Source organism: Equus asinus, chromosome X (genome assembly GCF_041296235.1).
Source record: "Equus asinus isolate D_3611 breed Donkey chromosome X, EquAss-T2T_v2, whole genome shotgun sequence".
NCBI lineage: Eukaryota > Metazoa > Chordata > Mammalia > Perissodactyla > Equidae > Equus > Equus asinus.
The window spans coordinates 42,524,866-42,552,061 of NC_091820.1; the positions used below are offsets into that span (position 1 = coordinate 42,524,866).

Consider the following 27,196-nt stretch of genomic DNA (forward strand, 5'->3'; position numbering starts at 1 on the left):
GTGCTTTGTTTTCTGATGCCACCTTCTTTGACCATTAGCTTGCATCAGATGCTGCTACAGCCGGTGTGTTATTACAGGAGTGCTGAACTTGGGTGTTCCAAGGAGCTCACTTCACCCTACCCCCTCCTGACACCAGCCCGTGCACATGAACCTCTGTCCCATGAGCAACTCCCTGGTTTTACCTCGAGGTAGACTTTCCTCCATAATATCCGTAAAGAAGGTTCTGGGCCAGGTCTTGAACTCCTGGTTTCCATCTCCAGATGTACTGCCCATGTGTATACAACTCATAGCTACCTCTACCTTTCTATTCTTCTAGTCTTATCAGTGGAACCAGTTGCCCCACTTCATAAATTTTAGAATTAATTTCAAATAGATCCCTTAAGTCCGTGAAGGTGATAAATTTTATTCATATTTGTTGTGCTCAAAGTTTGAGAAGAACTTTCTTTTTCTCATTGTATAAAGAAAATTACCTTTTAGATCACTTAATAATCTTATCTGTAACAAAGAAAAAAAGCATTAAAACACAGCTTTTAGAGACTAATTGCATTAGTTTGTAATGCTTTCTGCTTCAGGTCATGGAATACCTGACCAATAGAGGCTTAAACAAGCAGGAATTAATTTTTTTTCCCAAGCAGGAAGTCTAGAGGTAGGTGGCTGCTGGCATACGTTTAAAGGCTCAACTTTGTCTGAGCCAGCACCTCTGTAATCCTCCCCACCTTCCTGCCCATGACCCCAAGGTGGCTGCTGTAGCTCCAGGCATCATGTATACATCTCAAAGCAGGAAGAAGTGAGCTAGGGACAGTGTCACCTGCATTTGTCCCTTGGCTCAAGAGGATGGAGTCTTTTCCAGAATTCCAGAACAGACTTCTGAAAAGGAGGCAGAGGAAACAAGTTTAGTGTTTAGCCTTTGCTGACTTTTAAGTGGAGACCGGCAAGGGAGAAGGAATTTGAGAATGGGTGTACTAATCAGCTACAATGAACTGGTGATTTGAACAGACTTTGGGAGAAGTCTTTAGAATTCTTTGTATTGATTGGTGCTTTGAGTTGAATTATTTAGAGAAAAATATCCGAGTCTTCTGAGGAAGGGGCTGCACATCTCTCTAGATCGTATTGATTTAGATTTTATTTTCCACTATACTGATTTAAATACATTATGAAGTATCTAAAGCCAATCTTACTGTTATATTGAGTTGATGGGTAAGAATCATGAGCACAACACTTTTCCAAGTTAGGTTTGGAAAGGGAGGAAAATTAGCTTAAAAAGTGTTTGACGTTTTCTTTGACATGGCTTTTTTATTTTTACATTTGGGGTTTCTTTGTGAGTGATTTAGCTTTATTAATAAGTAATGATAGCTTTCATGTTCTTACGGTCCTGAGCTCTCAGATCCCACTGTACCTGAGGCAATTTTGTTGTTATTTTCTCTGGGAGGTTCACAGTATTTGCTGAATAACTTATTTTTCTCTATGAAAGTACAGAAAAGAAGAAAAGAGAAAATGAATTTCTAAAATAAATATGATATGAAGGGAGAAAAAAACTGTTCATGGAAGGGAAGCAAACCAGTTCCAACCCTGATCAGGCAGCGATGTCTAAGAATGATAGTTTTTGGTGATTCTATATCATATTTTCCATTAACCTCAAAAAGTAGTTTGAAAAGTAAGTGTTGTCAACGTACATTGAAATATTAAATATTAACTGGCTTTCTCCAGTCTCCAAATTTCCAGTAACTGCTAGTGGCTGTAAAAGGGTTTCTGCGACACTCTCTAATACCTGTCCTGCTTTTAAGAGATTGAGTCTAGGTTCAATTATCTGATCTATTCCCTCCCTTCCAGGTCATGGAGGACATTTTCATTATTATATTCGTCAAAACAAAAGTATTAATTCAACCCTGATGACTTAACCAAGGGGAGGTCTGTTACTTTTCTCTGAGAGGGCACAAACAGTGCAAAGCCTAATGCCTAAGGGTTCAGGCATTGAGTTTGCGTCCTGGATTCACCACTGATACTGGTTGAGTGACCTTGGGCAAATTACTTAAACTCTCTGTGCCTGAGTATCCCCATCTATAAAATGGGGGTGATGAGAACGCATACTCAGGGATTTTCTCTGAGAGTTTAAAGAATTTAATGCTTCTAAAGTACTTAGAACAGTGCTACGTATGTGTTACACATTTATGGCTACAGGAATGATCTTCACATCTGTAAAGATAGGCTTCTGGCTCATGGTGGCCCCAATGAGCCGTCAGGTTCGTACCAAGCAGCTTACTCTTCCTGCCTTTGTCGTATGGTTGTCAAGCATCTGGGCTTTGGAGTGTAGCCTAGAAAGAAACAAAGAGACTGACGTGCTGCAGCTCTGAAAGAGACATTATAAACGGATAAACAGCTCCTCATGCTGATGACGATAGCCTGCTTTTCAGTTTGGGTTAGCTTTACGTTTTCTGTAGTGGCTCTGACAACTTATTGATTATTCCTTAATCAATCTAAACATGTGATAAAATTTTTCTTCCAATCTTCAGCAACAATGAAGGAGTGGTAGTATCAGCTATTAATTTGATGCGAAACATCAAGGAGAGCCTGGATTTGGCTTCTCTTTTTGCAACAGTGGTGCCATAAGTGGGATAGGACCTAGGGAGTTGAGATGCCACGGAGCACTGGATCTGGGGATAGTGTGTTCCTGACTTTATCATTTGCTAAGACATTTGCCTGACTTCTTTGAACTGCGATTGAGCAGCGTTTCACAGTTACGAGGGCAAAAGGCAGGCTGACCTGTGATCCTAAGAGATTATAATGGCAAATCTCTTGTGTGTGTGTTGGGAGGGGCACACACTTGAAACAGGTGCCTTACACACTTTTACATCACACCAAAGAAATCCTCAAGCAATTAATTTCTAAGGTATAGGATTTTGAATTGAAGTTTCAGGTTCATACTCTGATAGTGCAGAAATGGAATTTGCATGCTATGCTGATAACAATAACAATAGAAATTGGCGTGACTGAACTTTAAAGAAGTGTGTGTGTGTTTTGTGATTTCGAGTTTGAATGTGTGAATTCACAACTCACAAACCAAGAGTTTTGGAAAGGTTTTAGTAGTAGTTCCTTTCATGCTGAAAATATTCTTTTTAAGAATTAGGTCTGGCTGATTTTATCTTATTTAACAAAAGAATTGGAAATACTTAACAAGTACCTAGCTAATGCTCTTTGGATAGAGAAATTGTTCATCAATGTAGCAGGAACTTGATTGAACTACTTTCTGAGTTTTATATACTGTAGTTTCTCCTCAATTTTCACAGCATTGATGGATCTTATATTTAAAATAAAAATGCCTTGTCTGATATTCATAGTCATTGTCACTAGCTGTACAAAGATGTGCTGACAAGTTCATAGCAGTTGTGTATGTGTGTGTGTATGTGGGGGGCAGCAGGCACACCTTTTTTGCCCTTTGCTTCTTCCAGCCCCTTCTCTTCCTCTTGTTGCTGTGGTGGTGACCAGGAAAGGAAGGGCTCACCTTGCTGAGGGCACTTCAGGCTCAAACCATTGCTTTAGTCTCCTTCAGAAATTTCAGAAATGAGACACTCTGCGTATGCTGCTGTACCCATGCTTGGGAGCTGCGGCAATACGTAGGCTAAGGAGCCAGGTGATGGAAATACTTCATCTACCTTACTGTCCACCCCCCCAGCGCCCAAAGTGGAAGTGAAGCTGGCATGAAACTTTTAAGTCACCTCCCATCACTCTTCCTTTCTTAACACATCCAATCACACATGTTGGTTTCTTTGTCTGATGTCTACTATAGCAGTGCTACTCAAAGTGTGGTGTGCATTTGTGACACTGGGGATCTTCAGAAACTTATATATAGCAATTTGCCATTGCCATGATATCCAGGGGTGTGATCAGTGGGGCTTGTAAGTTTTTATGTCTTTGTTTTTATTTCAATTTTTTGTAATTAATTTTATTGTATATTACAAAAGTATCAATCTGAAATGATTTGAGGAAACAAACAACCAAACTCGCCCTTCCTCAAAGATAGTTTGAGGGTCCCTGTCCTATAGGATGCCCCTTCCTTCCCATTCCCATCGTTGTCACCCTTGTGCGGGCCTTTGTCACCCTGTGCTTCCTCGGCTGCCCTAGCAGCTCGCCTAGTCTGCCTACCTCTCACCTCTCATTCCAGTCCATCACTTTTTTTTTAAATGTTGGGTGCAAAGAGGTGGATTAATACCCCCATTTCTGGTACACTATCATTATTGATCTGTGCAAGGTCTCTCTCTTGTTTGGTGTATTTGTATTCTTCATCATTCTTAATGTCATTCCTTCTCCACTTTATATAGGCTCCCATACAAATGTCTTTGGTGTGCATTCTTGAATCTGTGTGTGTCCTTGTAAAATATGTAGCATTGTTGTTTTTAAAAAAATATAAATGATATTGTGTGCTATAGATAACATTTTTTTCAGCCAACAATATGTTTTAAGGATCTGTATTGCTATATGTACGTCTTGTGCTATGGACTGAATTGTGTCCACCCCAAATTCATGTGCTGAAGCCCTGACTCCCCAGTGTGATGGTGTTTGGAGATGGGGTCTCGGGAGGTAATTAGGTATATATGCGGTCATGAGGGTAGAGCCCCCATGATGAGATTAGTGCCCTCATAAGAAGAGACATTAGAGAGCTTGCTCTCTTTCTCACTGCCGTGTGAAGACACAGTGAGAAGTTGGCAGTCTGCAAGCCAACAAGGGAACCTTCACTGGGCAGTGAATTGGCCAGCACCTTGATCTTGGACTTCCCAGCCTCCAGAACTGCGAGAAATAAATTTCTGTTGTTTAAGTCACCCAGTCTGTGTTATGTTGTTATGGCAACCCGAGGTAATACATCTGGTTTATTGCTTCTAAGCAGTGAGGTGAAGTAAACATCCACCATAGTGTACTTATCCATTAAATCATATTTTCTTTTTTGTTCTAGCAACGAAGATATCTAAGTCGCCCCCAACTTCTCGCAAATACCATGACACATTCTCATACATATCCATTTATTTGCTACTGTGAGAATTTCTCTGAGATGTGTATCCAGGAGTGAGATTCTCGAATCATAGGGAATACACATCCCTCGTTTTGCCAAGTAGTACCACACTGCTGCCCAGAAAGATGGTTAACTCTCCCATCAGCGAAGCATTCGAGTTCTTGTTTCCCCACATCCACTTATACATTTGATATTATCTAGTTTTCTAATTCTTGGCATTCTGATGGCTATAAAATGTTTTTCAGTCTGTCTACAAGATTGTCACCCCAGACAGTCTTTCGTTGTGTTTCATCCTTGCTCAAGGAGAGTTTCAGATGTATATATGGTATTTAAGTGTGAGGCCTTCCGTAATATAGACCTCCTTACATATTCTATCCTATTTCACCCCTCTTCCAAACCTGAGCTTGTCCTTTTGATTAGACTCGCCCCTCTCTTGCCCCTCACGCTGGGTGCTGTCAGCTCAGCTCCAGTGCATCACTCATAACCCTGCCCGGAACACCCTTGCCTCTCCTCTCCTGTCTAATTCATCCCATTGCTGCAGGCCCAAGAGAGTACCCAGTTACCCGCAGCACCTTAACACTACTACTCCAGCCCATCAGCCTATCACTCTGGGCAGATAAACTTACCAGAGCTTACGGTTACGTGAACTTAGTTAGGTTCAGATGCAGGCTCCACTGTGGGTGTGCTAGTCTACCTCTCTCTAACTTGGTTTCCTCATTGGTAAAATGGCAGTAGTAACACTTATCAAATAGTTCTGTGATGGTGAAATAGACAATGTATGTAAAGCCCTTAGTAAAGGGTCCAGCTCATAGTAAGTGGTCAAAATGTACTGTTTTCTAGTTGTTTTATATTTCTAAATCTTGCCCCATCAGCAAGAACGCTGGTTTCTTCTTAGGGCAAGGGCTGGGTCTTTTGTTTATTTTAACTAGTATATCTGGCACAAAACTAGGAATACAGTAAGTGCTTAATAAACATTTATTTGTTTGACCTTAGGTGAGTTTGTGATTACCTGAAATTACTTGCTTTAAAAGAGGGAAGGTTAATTTTTATAAAATTCTATGTTACTGCATCATTCATTTTAACCAACCCAACTTTTGTTTTGCTGTGGTGATCTAGGACTGACTTGTGGCAAGCTGAGTGTGTGTGTGAGTGTGTGTGTGTGTTAACGAGGAGTAGCGGGCTGGTGGAGGTGGTGGCAGTGGATCCTCTGAGGGACAGAGCCAGGCTGCAGCTCACCATCCTAACCACTGCCTCTAGCTTTCCTCCCTTAGCCTTCGAGCTGGGCTCTTCACCTGCCCAGCGCAGCTCTTGTGGCCCTGGCTCCCCTGGGCAGGGCTGCTCACGCCCTGCCCCGTTCTTCCAGGCTGCCTTCACTACAAGAGGAAATGAAGTCGTTTCTTTTTTTTTAATATTGAGTATTATATTTTTTATTTTTATTGAGGTATAATTGACATATTAGTTGCAAGTGTCCAGTGTAATGATTCAATATTTGTATATATTGCAAAATGATCACAATTAAGTCTAGTTAACATCTGTCACCACATAGTTATAAATTTTTTTCTTGTGATGAGAACTTATAAGATTTACTTCCTTAGCAACTTTCAAATGTACAATACAGTACTGTTAACTATAGTCACCACGCTGTACATTACATCCTAATGACTTATGTTTTCTAACAAAGTTTGCACCTTTGGCTCCCTTCATTCATTTCACTCACCGCTCCCCCCCCCCCCCCACCTCTGGCAACCACCTATCTGTTCTCTGTATCTATGAGTTTTTTTTTTCTTAAGGATTTCACATATAAGTGAGATCATGTGGTATTTATCTTTCTCTGACTTATTTCACTTAGCATAATGCCCTGAAGGTACATCCATGTTGTCACAAATGGCAAGTTTTCATTCTTTTTTATTTCTGAGTAATATTCCATTGTATCTTCTTTATTCATTCATCTATCAGTGGACACTTAGGTTACTTCCATGTCTTGGCTATTGTAAATAATGCTGCAGTGAACACGAGGGTACATATATCTTTTTGAATTAGTGTTTTCATTTTCTTCCAATAAATACCTAGAAGTGGAATTGCTGGATCATATAGTAGTTCTATTTTTAATTTTTTGAAGAACCTCTGTATTGTTTTCTATAGTGGCTGCACCAATTTACATTCCCACCAACAGTGCACAAGGGTCCCTTTTCTCCACCAATACTTATACTTATCCTCACCAATACTTATTTCTTGTCTTTTTGATAATAGCCATTCTAACAGGTGTGAGGTGATATCTTATTGTGGTTTGGATTTGTATTTTCCTGATGATTAGTGATATTGAGCATCTTTTCAAGTACCTGTTGGCCATCTGTATGTCTTCTTTGGAAAAATGTCTATTCAGATCATTTGCCCATTTTTTAAATCAGATTGTTTGTTTATTTGCTGTTGAGGTCTATGAGTTCTTTTTATATTTTGGATATTTGCCCCTTATCTGATATATGACTTGCAAATATTTTCTCCCATTCAATAGGTTGCCTTGAAATGAGGTCTTTTTGACCCTCCTCTCAGACTTCCTGCCAATGCATTCTGTTTGCAAGAGGCTATTGCCTTGGCTGTATATCATCCTGGCAAAGTGTTAAAGTTCAAGCAGCAAATTCAGGATAATGGTTACCTCTGGAGAGGGAGACAAGGGCGTGAACTCTGAGAGAGGGCTTCAGTTGTATCTGAAGTGTTTTATTTTTTTATGCAGGGCTGTGGGGGTACATGGATATTCATTGTATGATGTATGATATTTGTTGTATTCTATATCATCATATTATCATGGATATTATATTATCTTGAATTGCTGCTTATCATTTGCATACTTATATTATCCATAAATAATACTGTATTTTTGAATATTTTCAGGCTTTACATATGTGGAATTATCAAATTTTATGTGCCTTTCTACTACCTGTTTTTTTTTTTTGGTTGACATTTTTTGAGACTTGTCCATATTGATACATGTAATTTTCAACCTCTATTAATATTCCATTTTATAAAGAGAACACAATTGAGATATCTTTTCTGCTATTGACGGACGGTTAGATTGTTTCCTACTTTTCACTCTTACAAACACTGCTGTAATAAATAATCTGATGTATAGCTCCTCGTGTACCAGGGCAAAAGATATTTAGGAGTGGACTTGCTAGGCAGTAGGGCATACACAGCTTTCACTTTGCTAGGTATTGCAAATCTCTCCTCAGGGGGATTTTTCTGCTTTACTTTCCTACTAGGAGTGCATATGATTTGATGTGGGCCCACATCTTTGCCAGCCCTTGGTAGCATTATCTGGGCTTTTCCTTCTCTGCCCAGATGCCCAGAAAAGGTGGGAAAGGAGTAAGGAAGAGGGAGGTCAAGGTTCTCCATTTAGGAGGAGGATGTCAGCTCTGAGGAATGAGCTATTACATTTATTTTAATGAGGCAAGGATTTTATTCTCTGTTTTGGTGAAAATAACGTTTGGACTTCTGCAGGAAAACTGTTACATTTTTACTTGAAGTAGAGGAGGGTTTTTTTTCCCCCTATTTGCATTCTTGGCAAATAAGTAGAATAGACCAATTAGCAAGCTAATGTTCTAAACGTTCACTTGCAGTAATAGTTATTTTTAAATGTTTTAAATAGCATGGAGTGTTGGGTTTATTCTTATTAAGCTTCCAAAGTTTTGAATTTGTGAAAATGAATTTAAAATTTGACAACTTTATGGATAAAGATTGATCATAATTATTTGCCATTCTAATATGCATTTCGTAATGGGAAAAATTAACGATGAGAAATGTGTTTACGTTTGAAAACAAATAAGAAAAGTCATAAAGAGTAACTTTGGCCATTCTGTGTTGTCTCTTGTGTTCACAGGTGGGAAAGGAGAAGTTCCACAAACCTCAACATTGGGGCTTTTGCAACAACGTTAGGATGTTGATGAATGAAGATAAACCCGGAATAGGTGGAGAACTGTGTCTCAGGCAAAAGAGGAAGCCTCAATACAGTGCATTTCTTAAAGAAATGGGAATTGACGCACCCCCCTGGGTAGCTTTTGATAAACAGGTAAGTCACATGACATTGAGAGACGTGCAATCTTAAAATGTTACATGTAATAAGTATTAAGTAGATTTGAGAAAATGAGTCCTCAATGTAAATGTTAAGGCTAGTTCTCCTGAAAAGACACATTTAAGAACAAAAGTACCCTAAACAAAGAAAAGTTATTCTTGCTTCTGTTTCTGACCAGGCACATTGGTTGCGGGCGCCAAGTGTTCACCTTTCTTAGCTAATGCTTATTAACCTTTCTCTCATCACTTCCCCTGGACAGGATAATCTGTCCTTCTATAGATAACTAAGAGTTTGGTCAGACTGTCACTTTTGCTTAGTGAGTTGCCATTAACCAAATAAGTTTGTTTGATTCTGAATGTGCCATTAAATAGCAACAGAAAGATGCCCTCACTTCTTTTCTCCATACCAATTATAGTTCCCCATTCCTGAGGACCAAAGGGTGACATGGCAAGAGTTGCAGAAGTGAAGGAAAGAGATGCCATTATTAGACAAGAGTCTGAACTTTTTAATGTATATGTTTGTACGCATAACACACACACATACTGGCATGTTGACAGTTGAAAAAGGTAATCCATTTGAATATCTTAAAAAAGGACTAAGATCAAAGGGAAAAAAAATCCAAGGTGACCATATATTTTCCATAAGGCAGCTATATGGATATACTGTGTTTATCAGACAACCCTGTATCGCAGCCCCGTGTTCTGTTCTTCGAAAAAGAACCCGTTATTAGATTATTTAGATCTCGTAACTAAAAAATAATTCAGGTCTAGATAAAGAATTCAAACCTTAGTATGCTGAGTTTACCAGGTGGTTTTTAGCAGCTTTAACATGGACTGGTTGACAATACTTTGATTCCAATTAAATTGGCTTCAAATTTGGTAGAAGTGACATATCCCAGGTCGTCTGGGTTAAGGTTGATCAATGAGAGCACATGTTCTTTTTAAAGCCCAGTTCTGACACTTATGGAGATCTAACAGACGGCAGGGAAGCTTCGTTCCCGGGAAACCATCTCGACTTTGAACATGGACCAATATTTCTCTTTTTTAAATTATTTTTCAGTGCCCTGCTCAGTGCTGGACCCAGAGTTCAGAAACAGTTTCTGGGCTGACTTACTTGGGTAGATCACACATGGTTTCCTGTTAATATCAGTCTTATAGGTGTTTATACATCATCATTCTAGAATATTTAACTTGCAAGGGCCAAAGAAAAGATTCTATTTTTACTTCTTGTGACAGAAAGAGCATATTGACAATATTTTAATCTACTACTGAATGAGTAATGTTGTAGGCCACAATATATAAACTATCCTCTTGCATTTAAAGTTGAAAATTCATCTTATTTCATGTTTTTCTCAGCATTTAATATGTGCCTTTCAAGCCTGTTTTGCAGCCCTTTAATTACTTATAAAATTATGTAGAATATTTTATGAAGTTGGAATAATTTTATCTTCAAACTACTTGAGAAAATGAAGAGCTTGCTCATTTCAGGCCTAACTAAATGCAACATAATTCTTTCAGTTATTTTGTTGGTCAACTTCAGTTAAATATTCATTGAGCTTTAAATGAGACACTAAGACTATGAAATATTTATGTGCTCTGATGAGATTGTGAACTACACTGGATCCTGGTTAAAACCCAGAGCAATTTAGGAAGGGCTTTCTACATTCATGGTTCAACAAAACAAGTCAACACCTGTTAATCATTTTTCTTAAAAATGAAATCTTTTCAGCTCGCTGCCAGTTTTTCCGATAGCTTTGAATTGTAGCAGTATATTTAGGGTTACATTCTCAAACAACACAAAATAGAAATAAAGGCAGTTCTTTGGAAAGTGTATGAAAATTCATGTTTGTAGTAGATGCTCTTGGTGCCCACCTCAATCCACGTTAGGGGTAGGGCACCCGTTCCTCCCAGCTGCAGCAACTACTGGAGCAAACAGCTCACACCTGTAACCCTCTCTGGAGCGTTGCTCTTGGCCAGTGGGCATTGCATCACCCAGGGAAGCCTGGGAGGCGACAGTAGCCCCTTCACCACGACGGGAGGCAGCCGCTGACCCATTTGTCAGGAGTAAAAAGCTGAGCTTCCTCAAGGTGGGGCAACTCTGTATGGTGATTTAGGCCTATAGCCCTTGTGCATCAGGCCAAGGCAAAACTTCATGTGACAGTGCATCCTTGCTTGGCTCATTCCCCTTTCCTTGGCTGCTCCCCTCACTCCCTTACAGGTTTCTCCCAAGAGTGTGCCCTTAATAAATCACATGCACCTACAGCCCTGTTTCAGGCTCTGTTTCTATGGAGCCCAACCTAAGACAACATGCTGGTTTTTATCCTTCATTCTAAAAGCGACCATCAAAATGCTCTGCTCAGGCAGACTATCAGATTACAAGCAGAGAAGATGCTCTTTGCAATCACCAAAAAGAGCCAGCATTTTTTATCCTGCATGGCCCCCACGAAGCAGCCCTGGTGGTCTAGTGGTGAAGATTCCATGCTCTCACTGCCAGGGTGAGGTGTTTGTTTTGATCTGGGAACCACACCATCCGTCAGTTGTCTAACTGTGGTGGCTGCATGTTGCTGTGATGCTGAAAGCTACGCCACCAGTATTTCAAATACCAGCAGTGTCACCCATGGTGGAGAGGTTTCAGCAGAGCTTCCAGACTAGACAGACTAGGAAGAAGGACCTGGCCACCCACTTCTGAAAAAATTGGCCACGAATACCCTATAAATAGTAGCCGAGCCTTGTCTGATAGAGGGCAAGAAGGTGAGGGGATGGTGCAAAAGACCAGGTAGGATTCGCTCTGCTCTCCACAGGGTCGCGAGGAGTGAGAATCGGCTGCATGGCACTGACAACAAACAAGTGTCCCCCAGACATTTGTAACTGTTTATCTTTTATTCACTCTCCCCTTCATTCTTATGGAGAGGGCACTAATTTTGTTCTGTCTGGAGTTGTGCCCACTTAAACATGTTCTCCCCCCAGGCTCCTTGCATCTAGGGCCAGCCACATAACTCATTTCTGGCCAATGATATATGAGTTAAGGGTTATTGGGTGGGAATCCTGGGAAAGTTATATTTTTAATTAAAAGAGTCAGGCTCAGCTGGCGCATTTTTCCTGCCCTTTTCCCTACCTTTGTTTTCCTGTCTGGGGTGTATAATTCCTTGGGGCACAGCAGCCATCTTGTGAGTGCAGAGGAGATGAAGGGAATCTAGGGCCCTGCTGGCATTATGAAGCCACTATTTCACGCCCAAGCTGCCTTTCTCTGGACTTCTTGTTATATGAGAAAAATTAGCCCCTGGTTCTCAACCCACGGAGGCCTTTGGAAATGTGTGGAGGTGTTTTGGGTTGTCACAATGACCAGCAGCAGCCCTGGACTAGGGTGAGGCAAATGAGGCACTTGCCTTGGTTGCAAAATTTAAGGGATGCCCCAAAACTCAGTAACCGAGCTAGATAGTTTTTAATGAAGTCCCTTTAAAAATCAAAATTAATGTAAAAATTCATGATGAACAAAATACCAACATTTTCAATAAAGACAGGATCAGTAATAGTGCCAAGTTGAGCCGTATTAGAGCCTGAGGCGAAAGGAAAAATCAGTAATACTGATTGCATCTTTGTTTAACATTCTGGCATTTCGATATTTTGTCGACCATGGATTTTTTGCATTAATTTTGATGTTTTAAATCACCTCGACCTGGGGCCAGCCTTGACCTGGAGGTGCTGCTGCTATTGAGTAGCTGGGGGCCAACTGTGTCTTTTACATCCTGCAGTGTGGGGAGGGCCGCCCCACACTGGGGAGAATGTTCTACTTAAAATGCTGATACTGCTGCCATTAAGAAACATAGTCCTACTTTCTTAAAACCTCTGGCATTGAGAGGATTTATGCAGACAGCACCGACCCCCAAAGATGAGTTATTTCATTGAATTCATTTAAATATAAGCAAGCACATATTCACTCACAGCAGTTGGTTCCAGTCATCAGCCCAGCACCTCCGTGAGAAAGAAGCAGACATGGATGATTGTTCTCACTCTATAAATGAGGAATCATTCCCAAGAAGTGGGACAGGGGCCAGAGTTCTGAGGCTGCATGTTGGAGGCACTGGAACTGTCTGTGTGATTGTGGTTTAGTCACTTTACCTCTCTGAGCCTCAGTTTCCTTGGCTAGCTGATCTCCAGTGTCCTTTTACCTCTAGCAGTCTATGCCTAAGACTTTAGTCTTAGTCTATGACTAAAGGCAAATTCAGCTAGTTCATCCTAGAACTGAGCCCAGACCCTGGATCTCCTGGCCTGGGGCTCTTTCTAATTATACCAGGCACCTACTGCTTCATTATTAATTGAAATTTGGCATGTAGTAGTTTATAATATGCTGCTCTTGCTATCATATATGATCTATCATTAGCTGCTTTTATGAAAAGTCAGACTAGTTAGAAAAATGCAAATGACTGAATGTTTTTATATGATTTATCTGGATGTTATGCGCCATTTACATAAACTCTACAATTATGCTCTCATTTCTCTTCATTTGTCAGTGGCTCCTAGTTAGCCTAATTTGTTTGCTATTTTGCAAATGACTCTATTATAGTAAATGGCAGGATAAAGGTTGGTCCTATGGGGTATGCATACATTTAAAAATATTATTTCGCTTTTTCCATCTATTGTAAACATAATAATTATAATCAAAACTACTGACCACAGAATTAGAATTTTAATGACTTTGCATTCATTGATATTGGATTTGTGGTGAGCTGATTATTTATGTAGTACTGTGTGAATCTCTATGCTTTGAACAATATAAAAATAAATTTTTTAAATATAATTTGATCTCTTGGGTCACCTTGACTTTTTTTTAATTGAAAAAGTTGGTTTCTTACTCACTGCAGTGAGGGAGAATACATACCCTAAGTAACCGTGGGATGTCTAAGTAAGCAGGTGTTAAAAAAGACTTACTATAGGATTTGGGCTTATATTAGGTAATTTTGGGGAGGGCTTAGGAAGTGGGGCCTTGCTCTGGATTGGGTGCTATCAGGAAGTGGGGGTATGATTGTATATCATGATAAATGTCATTTATAATGGAGCGCAGACTAGAGGGAGGCTACAGCTGTAATTGGGAGAGAAGCAGCCATCACTTTTCTGAGCTAGGAGAGGGGGACGTTTGGCATTTTGTGGCTTGGACAGTATTCACGTTCTGTCTGTGTTCAGATGTGATTATGGAGTGGTCTTGTTTTTGTCTTGATCCTTTGAGGTCACAGAGTGGCGTTCTCTGAAAGTGTTCATGTTCAAGAGGAGAACACCCAGGCCTGCCTGTGGCTGCCAGCCCAGCTTGTAGCAGCACCAAGGCCAGCGGATAGTGCCAGGCTGGCTCCTGGATGTCAGGGGCTGCTTTTCTCTTCCCACCCAATACCAGCCAAAACTTTAAATTTTCCTGCAGGGGGATCAAGGAGGATCAAGTACATTAGAATTTCAAATGATTAGCAAAGAACAATACATGAATTCAGATTCTTGAAGTTTTGCCTAAAGCCAATTAGGAAAGTTATAAAATATAATAATCAGAGTATGTAAAAATAAAATAGAATTAAAATTTTAAAAATACCTGGAAAACATGCCAGATATTATACCTTTAAACCATACCCAAAATTTCAAGTGAAAATTTTTCCATAGGTTTATATAATTTTCAGATTATCTGAATCCTGTTAGAATCATTTCATAAAAGACATCAATATAGGTAATTATAACACCATGTAATTACAATACATTGCAATTTAAATCCCATATTTTACATCACAATTATTTAAACCTTCAGCTATTTAGTTTTAGAGGAAAAATCAAAAGGCTTGCCTGAAATCAAACCTGTTATGCCCCAAATTCCCAACTATGTGTTTCTGCATTTATCACTAAGAGTAAAACACAAAATTACATTCTTTAAATTTATGTTAAAATGGCAGAGTTTCCAATTTCATCATACAGTGTGGATTTTTCTAATCTCTTGAAATTCAAAAGGCATGTAATAAAAAATAATCCCCAAATTTGGAATAAATATTTTTGGAATTAAAAGAATGAGATTCACAAATGAGTCTTTTAGCAAAGAAAAGATAGTTTTCCTCCTCTCTTTTCTAAAACCTAGAACTTAGTTATTAGACAAAATTTTAAGACCCTCCTCTCAGGCCTAAACTTTTTATCAGTAAGTAGGCCTGTGGTTATTCTCATTAGCCCAAAGTTAAAACTGTCTTTCTGAGCTTAAACTCAAGTAGATACCACTACATACCTATTAGAATGGTTACAATTTAAAAAGACTGACAATACCAAGTGTTGGACAAGGATATGGAGAAACTGGAACTTTCATACATTTCTGGTAGGATTATAAAATGATACTGCCATTTTGGAAGACAGTTTGGCAGTTTCTTAAGTAGTTAAACCTATACTTACCACATGACCCAGTAATTCCACTCCCGCATATTTTTCTAAGAGAAATTAAAACATATGTTCACACAAAAACTTTTTTTTATTGTGGTAACATTGGTTTATAACATTATATAAATTTCAGGTGTACATCATTATATTTCAATTTCTGTGTAGATTACATCATCTTCACCACCCAAACACTAATTACCATCCATCACCACACACGTGTGCCTAACCACCCCTTCCGACTTCTTCCCTCCCCCTTTCACCTCTGGTAACCACCAATTCAGTCTCTGTTTCTGTGTGATTGTTTGTTGTTGTTTTTATCTTCTACTTATGGGTGAGATGATATGGTATTTAACTTTCTCCCTCTGACTTATTTCACTTAGCATAATACCCTCAAGGTCCATCCACGTTGTCACAAATGGCCAGATTTCACCATTTCTTATGGCTGAGTAGTATTCCAATGTGTATATATACCACATCATCTTTATCCATTCGTCCCTTGATGGGCACCTAGGTTGCTTCCAAGCCATGGCTATTGTGAATAATGCTGCAGTGAACATAGGGGTGTGTGTATCTTTACACATTTGTGTTTTCATATTCTGTGGATAAATACCCAGCAGTGGAATAGCTGGATTGTATGGTAGTTCTATTCTTAATTTTTTGAGGATTCTCCATACTGTTTTCCACAGTTGCTGCACCAGTTTGCACTCCCACCAGCAGTGTATGAGAGTTCCCTTCTCCACATCCTCTCCAGCACTTGGTGCTTCCTGTCTTGTTGATTATAGCCATTCTGACAGGAGTGAGGTGATATCTCATTGTAATTTTGATTTGCATTTTCCTGATAGTTAATGAGGTTGAACATCCTTTCATGTGCCTGTTGGCCATCTGTATATCTTCTTTGGAGAAATGTCTATTCAGATCTTTTTCCCATTTTTTAATTGGCTTGTTAGTTTTTTTGTTGTTGAGATGTATGAGTTCTTTATATAGTTTGGATATTAACCCCTTATCCGATATATGGTTTGCAAATATCTTCTCCCAATTGTTAGGTTGTCTTTTCATTTTGTTGATGGTTTCCTTTGCTGTGCAGAAGCTTTTTAGTTCGATGTAGTCCCATTTGTTCATTTTTTCTTTTGTTTCCCTTGCCCTGTCAGACATGGTACTTGAAAATATGCTGCTAAGACTGATGTCAAAGAGCGTACTGCCTATGTTTTTTTCTAGAAACATAGAAAAATGGTTTCAGGTTTTCCGTTTAAGTCTTTAATCTATTTTGAGTTAATGTTTGTATATGGTATAAGATAATGGTCTACTTTCATTCTTTTGCATCTTGCTGTCCAGTTTTCCCAGCACCATTTATTGAATAGACTCTCCTTTCTCCATTTTATGCTCTTGACTCCCTGGTCAACAGAGGTTTTTAAACATTTTAAGATGTTAGAATTGTTCATATCTTTCTACTTATTTTAATTATGCTCCTCTATTTAAATACCTGTTCTGGCTATGGCATTCATTGTGCTGTTTAGTGTGGTAATAGTTCTTTTAATAAAGAGGAATCCCCAGGGACACATGTCATTTTCATAAACCTTTTATCAGAGGTATAAATAATTGAGGGAGCATGGTTGTTCATTCTAGGACATCAGAAGTTGGGAGGTGGCAGGGAGGGCATGAATGCCACATTATTCAAAGGAAGGCAGAATGCTTCTCTCCATTCTTTTTTCAATGTTGTCCCTTTTCCTATTCTTTTGTCCCCATCTCTCAACCTCCTTATCCTTTTCTCTTCTATCCTTTTGACCTTTTCTCTATTTCATTTTCTTGTTTTCTGGACTTTGTCTCTTTATTCTTATTTTCTTTACTTTCATCCATTTTTATTCATCTTCCATTGTGAGTGCCCTTTTTAACTTTTTTCCCTTTCCCTACTTTGTCTTCCTCTGTTTTGGGCCTTGCAGTTGCTGACTTCTCTTCTTAGGAGAGTATAACCATCATTATCATCATCATCATTATCCTTATTATTGCCAGAGTCTTTTCCCTTCTCTTTACCCCTAGGGCTGGGCCCAGGGTGCTTATGTCTCCTGAAATGGAGTGTTGTTTGAAATGAACTGTGTGTACAGTGGTCGTGGTGTCCCTTGGGAATGTGGTCCTCCTGCAAACCCCCCCTAATGAGAGGCTCTTTGGTGTAGTGGAGAGAGCAAGGCTTTTCAGTCAGACAGATAGGTTCAGAACCTGGATTTATCATTTATTACCAATTTCATTTTGGCTACGTTTTTAATCTCTCCTGGTCTCAATTCACTTATCTGTCAAGTAAATAACAAACCCAACCTTAGAGTTACTGTGAGCATCAGGTGGACAATGCATGTCAAGTGCCCCGCTCATGGTAGGTAGTCATGAAGAATTAACTCTCCTCCTTTGCCTAAGACTTGCCTTCTTTTCTTTTCTCTCTCTTTTTTTTAAGGTATGCTTTTTGGTGAGGAAGATTGGCCCTGAGCTAACATCCGTTGCCAATCTTCTCTTTTTTGTTTTTTTTCTAACTGAAACCCCAGCACATAGTTGTATATCCTAGTTGTAAGTCGTTCTAGTTCTTCTGTGTGGGATGCTGCCACAGCATGGCTTGATGAGTGGTGTGTAGGTCTGCGCCCAAGGTCTGAACCGGTGAACCCCAGGCCACTGAAGTGGAGCACGTGAACTTAACCACTATGCCACTGGGCCGGCCCTGGCTTATTTTGTTACATGGAGTAGAGAGCGTGGTGTTCCTAGGGGAAGTGAAGCATCAGCTAGGATTATCCCAGTCATCAGCTGTGCTGCAGGATCCTTGAATTTTTCTTTGGCACAAATTCTGGCATATTCCAGAAGAATATGTTTGGAGATACTGCCATTGAGACCAGTGAGTTCTAAAAAGTAGCCATTAAGCTATCGATGCATTGCTCTTCCCGATTGTTCCCCAGTGTTCCATTTATGCTGTGGGTATTAAGGTAGTTTAAAAAAGTCTTTTATTATTTAAATAAGAGATTTTGTCATGTCTTTTCTATTTTAGCAAATTCTCAGTGGTCTTTTAGGAGGAAGGATGATAAACAACAACCTTTATTATTATTTTATATTTTCATTATTCAGAACTAATAGCAGTCAGTAATACACTACTATAATTAGGTTTACATTTTGATTATTTTGAACTTGTACTCAAAGATTTTATACCATCATCATCTAGGTTCTAGAAACTTCATGTAGGCCCTTTTATGTTTAATCAAAATTTTACTTCTGTTGCAGGATACCCTGTTCTTTCTCTCCTTTTTAGCTTAATATATGAAATCTGTTTTCAGTATATTTTATTTTGGGGCTGGCCCCATGGCCAATTGGTTAAATTCATATGCTCTGCTGTGGCGGCCCAGGGTTTTGCCAGTTTGGATCCTGGGTGCGGACCTAGCACTGCTTGTCAAGCCATGCTGAGGCAGCATCCCACATAGTAGAACCAGAAGGGCCTACAACTAGAATATACAACTATGTACTGTGGGGCTTTGGGGAGAAGAAGAAGAAGAAGAAGAAGAAGAAGAAGGAGGAGGAGGGGGAGGGGGAGGGGGAGGAGGAGGAGGAGGAGGAGGAGGAGAACGAAAAAAAGATTGGCAGCAGATGTTAGCTCAGGGCCAATCTTAAAAAAAAAGAGTCTATTTTATTCTATCTTTCTCTGGTTCTACTTGTTAATTTTTCATCTAGTATTTCAGGGCATTTATTTTGCGTTTGTGTTTGATTATCAAAAATAAAACTGTATTTTCAATTCTGGTCTACTTGGCTTTTACAGTCAGCTTTATTAATTGAAGCTTTGGTTCTAACCGATATGTAATGGGGATAATATTATTAATGTGTGTTCCCAGCTTTCTCCTTTTCCCCATGCCCTGCATGCTGAACAAAGATTTGTTTTTGTTCACTCCATTTTCCCCCCTCCTTTATCTCCTAAGGATTCTTCTGAATTTTTCAGTCCGATTCTCAGGCTTTGGGGGATGTAGGGAAGGGAGAAGGGCTGGAGAGAGGTGGGGGGAGAAGAGAGAGATGGGGAGAGAGGAGAAAGATATAGACAGAGCCAATGGTGAGGACATGTGAGACTTGTGAGAGTCGAAAAAGAGAGGAAAGGCATTTTTTGGGAATTGTAGATGTGGAGTATATACTGGATCACCTTTAGAGTTTCTTCTACAGAGTTTACTTTCTAAAATGTTTAGAATCCTTTGACCTAACTTTGCATGGCCCAGAGACCACCTATCTTTTGGCTCTTGTACCTTGCTAATTTCATCTCCTCTGCTCTCCGTTCCCCACTCAGCCCTTAGCCACACAGAATGACTTGCAGGACCGCATGTACCATACACTAACTACCATGCTCCCATAACTTTGCACATGCTGTTCCCTCTGCAGAGAATGCCTTTCCTCACTTGTCCACGTGTGCAGTTCTTCCTCCATCTCTCAGCCTTGAAGACCTGTTACAGATGTCACCTCCACTGTGATGCCTTCTTGATGCTCTCAGGTGGTTCAGCACTTGCCTCTCTTACTGGAGCCTTTTCAAACTCCCGTTAGAATAGCCCTATTTTCGCTGTGTCCTCCACTGAGCTGGAGTGTGGTAGAGATTTTGTGGCAGTTAAGGAGATAATAGTTAACTTGTGGGCTTTGAAGCTAGGCAGTTTGAATTCTTATTGCAGCTGACCCATTCTCTTACCTTGAGACCTTGGGTAAATTACTTAACCTCCTAAACTTTGACTTCTATAAAACAAAGATCACAATATTACTTACTTCATAGATGTGTTGTGAGGAGCAAATGAGATAGAGTGTAAAAGCACTTAACACATTGCTTGACCCATTGTAACTACGTAATCAATGTTGGCTATTTTCATTTATCTTTGAATTCTCAGAGCCTAGTACAGTGCTTGGCACGCAGCAGGTGCTCAGCAACATATACTGAATGGAGTTTTAAAAATATCGAGTTTTTCCTAATGGCTTTTAGCTTTATCTCCAATGCATTTTAATTATTTGGACGTACCATACCCTGTTTTGCAGTTATTTGCATAAGTCTGATCTCCCTTACTTGACTGTACAATCCTTGTAGCTGGAGAGATTGCCTTATTGAGTGTTGTACCCTCCACATAGAGCTTTGAACTTAGCAGCTGCTTTGTAACTGGGATGGTCTGTCTGTCTCTGCCTTTGATAAAGGAGCTTTTCTGTATCAAGTATCCATTTTGTTATCTTGGTTGTTGACGCACTTGTGGGAAGTAAACAATATACTTTGAAACCAGTAGAATAATCCAGTGTACTGGGGAGTCCAGTTTATTGGGTAATTACTAGAATTATAGAATAGATTCTTTTGGTTGGAGGAGAACATAAAAAGCATCTTATCTAAGCATCTTTCTTCTGGCTCTTTCGGGTGGAATCTAGCCTTTTGAAATACATAATAGCTCAAAATGATGACATGGAGATTCTCATATTATTCCTTCTGAATATATATAATATTTGCTAAATTTTATATATATTTTACCAAATATTTTTCATCTTTTATATTGTAGTTGTTTTTCTTTTGTATGTTTAATATAGAATATTTGAATATTCAGTTTTTCTCTATTCAGTTTATGAAATTTCATTATTAGCAATGTGATTTCTGTTGGATAGGGTGACCCCCTTCTTCTAGTCCTAATTATTTTTCCAGGAAGTCTGATTTTAAGCAGTGGGTCTGAACCTCTTCTCTTAGTATTATCAAGTGTTTTTTAATTGCCTCACTCAATAGATTCCATAAGGATGTGAAAAGACTATTTTAGATGTGGTTTTGACAGTATTTTTAAGCTTCCAGCTTTGCATCCTACACTGATTTATATATTATTCAGTATTTTTATACATTCACTTTCTCTCCAAAGCTCTGTTATATATACATAATTTTCTTAATCCTCTAAATAGTGCTGCACTGTCCTGTGGTTAGCAAATGTTGATTTTCTAATTTTTGCTGAAAGGTTAACCAGCGAACAAAGAGTTTAAGTGGTTTGCACTAGTTATATGGTTAATTAGTGATAAAGCTACAAGAAGAATATTCTAGCATTCTAGCCAGATCTTTTTCCCTTTTATGCATCATAAAGTGAGGTCTTAAGAAGCAGACAAGGGGCCAGCCCGGTGGCGCAGCGGTTAAGTGAGCATCTTCCACTTCAGCGGCCCAGGGTTCACCGGTTCTGATCCTGGGTGCGGACATGGCACCGCTTGGTGAGCCATGCTGTGGTAGGCGTCCCACATATAAAGTAGAGGAAGATGGGCACGGATGTTAGCTCAGGGCCAGTCTTCCTCAGCAAAAAGAGGAGAATTGGCAGCAATTAGCTCAGGGCTAATCGTCCTCAAAAATAAATAAATAATGAAAAAAAATAAAATAAAAAAAGAAGCAGACAAATAAATTTGATGAATGCTTATATTGTCCATATAGATGCATTTCATCTTAAACCCTAGATTCAGTCATGAAAATTTGAGCATAAATTATAGATTTATGATAATATTTTTGTAATACAAAAAATTCTTTGGAAGTCATCTTTCTGTAATTTGTGCTTTTTGTCATTCATTTATTCAGTTTACCTTTATTGACCGTCTCTTATGTTCAACAAGCTAAATGAGATTCAAATTTGTATAACTTGGATTTTCTTAAAATAAGATATGCCTATTTAAACACAGTATCCATAGGAACATAAATTTGTCAAAAAAAGGGAGAGAGAAAAAAATGTGAATTTGGAGTGAGATTGTAACTTGAGCATTGATATTTAGATGAACCTCTCCACCTTCACAATCCCAATTAAAATGACTGCAAATTTTTAAAAGATGGAGAAACCCTATCAGTGTTGGAGGCCAGGGAGGAGTTTCATCTTCATGCTGCAAACTTTGAAGAATTTCCACCAGATAAAGTGAAGATGGGATCATATTGAAGAAATATACCAAAACCAACTTGAAATTTCACTTCCTTAAGAAAGTGACAAGAATTGCGTTGGAGGTTAGAAGAACCTGTAGGGGCTTCCACTGGGCTTACTTTCACAGCTATTGATGGATTAAGAGTGTCACTAGGAGGCCCAGGAATAGTCACACTGAGGGAAGAGCAGGTTCTGCATTAGGGCATTTCTCTGATGTGACAGGCAGTGCCCACGTAGGACTGGCTGCATACATGCTCTGTTCCTGGAGTGGAGGTGAGATCAATTTATAAAATGTTTATATGGAAAGGTTTGAAGTTTTTCCTGCCGGGGACTATCCATGGTCCCAGCTCCCTCCCTACTTCTCTTAACATGCTGTGTATGAATTTCTATCAATGAGCCTCCCATTGAGAGGAGGAATCAGCACATTAGAATGGACTGTAAGGGAAGGGAAAGAGAACTTACCCACCCTATTCTGGGGAAAATACCAGCCTGGATAGACTGCTCTTTGTGCAAGAATGAACAAAGAAACCCAACATAAGGTTTCTGAAAAGACTGCAATATAAATGGAGGAGAACATAGTATTTAAGAGGCAGAGGAACAGAAATATTTATTTCAAAAATATGTTCTCTATAGGAAAATGATTATTTTTGATAACAATTTGCTTTGTGCTTTCTATTGAGTGCAAGTAACTAAGTTCTTAAAGCAAACTCTGTGAAGCGAAGGCTGGAAGGAGAAGAGCGAACGAGGGAATAAGTTTAAATTATTGGTGAATGAGACTGCAGGCAAACAGGCAAAGGGAGCTTGGTGGAGAAGGAAGAAATGTGAGGAAAGTGAAAAAGAAATGCATTATATGTAGTAAAGAAAAAAACCAAAACTGGAGAAAATGAGATGAATGATGGAAAAGGCAAACTTGAGAAATTCTCCCAAAATGCAGAGGAAAAGGTCAGATAGAAGAGCAGTGAGGTAGATAATGAAAGGTTTGACAGAGGCTGGAGTTCTAACCTACAGATGAGTGTTCCTAAAGAATCAGATACTAGATTAAAAGCAGCTGAATCAATTAAGCATACCCTAAGAAAATAATAAAAACAAAACCAACTTTCTCAGCTATAAAAAGACATAGATCTGCAGGGTGAATGCTTACCATGTACCGGAGGAAATAACAAAAAAAGAGACCAATAATTAGACACATTCTGGCAATTTTTATGTTAATTTCAAGGATAAAGAAAGGAAATGACCAAGAAGCCTGACAGAAAAAGTAGTTTAACCCCCAAAGAAGTTGACATCAGAATTCTCTACAATATTAAATGCCAGAAGACAACTGAAGCAGTGTCTATAACTTTTAGGTGGAAATGTGACCCAGAAATTCTAGACTCAGCCAAGGTGTGATTCATTAGTGAAAGCAGCAGAAAGATGTTCTCAGATATATAATTTCTCATAAATATACCATCTACGTATTTTTTCCTGAGACTTTTCTTGAGAAAGTTGCCTGAAGATGTACGCCAGTCAATAATAAAGCAAATTAAACAGTTCAACCATGAGGAAGTCATGAAATAAAAGGATTAATGGTGAGCAATGGAAACAAACTTCGAAGGAATTATAAAATATAAATAAAGTTCCAAACAGAATGTAAACATTTTCAATGTTTATTGGAAGACAAGAGAGTAATAAACAATAATAAAACAAGTCCCAAATGCAAGATAAGGATATAAAAAAGAAAAATGTATAACTTTGCTCCATTTAGGTGAGTTTCAGTAGATGTTAATTTTGGAATTAATACTTGAACTGACAATTCTTTAAAAATTAAAAATAAGTAGAAAAGAACAGCTTATCTTTGTATCATCTTTCTCTAGGACATGTAAATCTTCTTTCTTTAACTCTGCTTAATAAACATATGTATTTTGTGTTTTTAACTGTTTTAGTAACAGACTGTAAGTAAAAATACACCGGAACATGAACATTGTATATAGACTGGTTTTAGGATTTTGTGGTACGTAAATCTTCAGTGAGTATGGGCATGAAAACATATACATTTTTAAAAAGTATATATAATTTGACATAATCGGGAAAACATGAATTTTTTAAATGTATATATAATTTGGCATAGCTGTGTAATCACAATTATGTTAAGGAAAGACATTAACAAAACAGTGGGTTGTAGGTAGTAGAAATACCCTGTACTTCTTTCTGTTCCTATTTTCACATTTTTATAATGCATATGTATTTTTTTTTACAGTGAGAAGGTAAATGTCTTTAAAATAAAAAATCCTATAGATACAGCAGAGTTGTAATCATAGGCCAATTTATGGTATTGAATGTTTTGTTTTTTCCCCCAAATTAAAAATAAACTGAGCATTACCTGAAGGCATTAGGAAAAGCACAAAAAAACCAGACATCTGAGAGCTGGAGGAAAAAAAATTTAGAAACTTAAAAGCAAGATTTTATAAATCAGTAAACAGAATAGATTTGAATAAGAAGTCTTAAGAGTCAATTCTTTAAAACAAGCAACAGAATTAACAAACTTCTAGCTTGTTTGCTCAGAGGAGCAAAGAAAAATACTCAAAATAATATATTTAAATTGCAAATTCAGAGGAAGTAGAATGTATAGCTATGCTAATTATGAAGTGAATATTCTAGTAAATATTCATTAACAAAATTGACTCAAGGAGCACAGTGCTAGAATTGGCCAATAGTAATAGAGGAAACTGCCCAAGAGCTACTCTAATTGTGAAAGTGATTGTCTCTAAGTAATAGGATTATGGACTTTCATTCCCCCAATTTGTGCTCTTTAGTAGTCTCAAAAATTTGCAATAAGCAGGTACTAATTTTGAAGTCAGATATGAATAAAGACCAACTGAGAAAACAGAATCTCCCCTCATCTCCCAAGATAAAGTGGGCCGTTTTCCTTTTGAGCTTTAAAGGTGGAAATAGCTGCCTTTCTAAGATTTAAGTGAAGCGAAATGTTGATGTGCAGGGAAAGGACTGCCAAGGTTCAGAGAACTCGTTAATGGGCCTGAGGGGCTCCTTGACTCTGGGCTGACTGATGGCCCAGGGACCACTAACAGCAAATTGAATTTCTAGATCACCGGCTGCCTTCATGGCTCTATGATGCCTCCAGAACTGGGGTAGACACACCAAGTGCCATACAAATATATGAATGCTAAATAAGCATTCTTTGAGGTCCAATGGACTATCACTTTAGTAGAAAACTATTTACAAAGTGCCGCAAAATTTGCACATCTGGATCACAAAATTTTTTTTTGTTTTTTGTGGGTTTTTTGGGGTGTTTTTTGTGTGTGTTTTCTTTTTTACTAGTAACATCAATAGGTGAACTGTTCTTTACTTCATTCATGAAATAAGTAAAGGAAGATTGTGATGTTTGATTTAGGCTACTCTGGGTATACCAAGTTCAGAAAATACTACATTGCTCACTCTCATGCCTGAAGAAATCAAGCTGAATTATGGCAAGGCTCTCTCCTGCATGTTAGAAACACTGCAGAGTGTAGTGTATGCATTTGCCATAAAAAATGCAGAGGAGAGAAGCAGGTAAGAAAAGTATTTTCTCCAAATGAAAAGATCATTTCTTTTTTGAGAGGAAAACTACTGTAATTATAACGTGTATATCCTGTTTATCTTGCTGAATGTGTACTTGTAAATGCAATCGTTCGTTCATACCCATTTTTAAAATGCCCACTTGGTAATGTCACTTTGCCAGGACCAGATAAATGACATTTTGTTCTCCACGGATCTTATGTAGCGAGAAAGGTAATGAAAGAGGATGTTAGAATGTGATAAGTAGAGATAGTACAAAATGTGATAAGGGCACTGCAACAGCAAGGGTATGACTGTTGTGTTCTCATAGAACTCTAGCTCATGGAATTGTACTTCAAGTTAATCAAATTAATCTGGAAGTAACTTTGACAAACACCCTCTCGGGTATTTGTGGTTCAAATTAGCCTATCAAAAGACATGTGAGGAAAAATTCTGTGGAACTTTGTACAACTCAGTATTTCCCCAAAAACTGTGTCCATGGAACCCTCTTTTCTGCAATTCTTTATAAAAAGTTGAGAGCTCCTGTGGGTTGAGGGACACAGTCTGAGCAACATCTATTTAAAGTGTACATTAAATGGAAAAAAACTTAACTCAAAACATTGGCTTAGTTTCTTGAAGAGTTCCTGTCTTGAAAAATGTAATCAAATCACACCTTTAACATTGTGTCAACTTCTCATCTACTAGAGGAAAGTGAAACAGTTTAGTTACAGCTTTCTTATACTTACACTTTCTTCTCAAAAGACTGGATTCCCAACAAAGGGGAAAATCTATGATATATTCCATGTTATTTATAGGAAATATGAACTGTCAAGTTCCTGGGAGGGCTTGACCTTCTTTCTTTCTTTCTTTTATTATGGATGACATCTAACAGCAGAATATAGGTGGCCTTTAATCCTTGCCTTGCCTTTTAAGTTAAAGAGGGGTGCTAGAAATATGATGGTTTATTTCTCTATTCTCTTCCTAATATCTGCCCCCTCACCCAAATACCATCATTAACTCCCAGATGTTAATGAATTCAGTTATTCATTCATATGTTAACTCAAGAAATCTTTGCTGAGCACTCACTCTGTTCCAGGCTGAGTGCTCACTCTGTTCCAGGCATTATTCTAACATCGAGTGTATGTACACTGTGAACAAGACCGACAAACTTGTAAACTTACAACCTACTGGGGAAGATAACCAATGGACACACATATAAATTAACACCACCATCTCAGACAGTGCTAAGTGCCATGATTAAATCAAATAATACGCCAAGGTTGTGTTTCCTCCCAAGTGAGGTAAGCACTATAGACGAGTG

General features: G+C 38.6%; 1 protein-coding gene across 7 annotated transcripts in view; it reads left to right on the forward strand.

Moving 5' to 3' along the window:
- Positions 1-27,196, forward strand: part of EFHC2 (EF-hand domain containing 2) — a 254,737-nt gene that overhangs the window by 15,214 nt on the left and 212,327 nt on the right. For all 7 annotated transcript variants that reach the window (XM_070502623.1, XM_070502619.1, XM_070502622.1 and 4 more), the window contains exon 2: positions 8,877-9,065. In XM_070502623.1, coding sequence (XP_070358724.1) covers positions 8,877-9,065 — 189 coding nt within the window. The remainder of the gene's footprint in view (positions 1-8,876; positions 9,066-27,196) is intronic.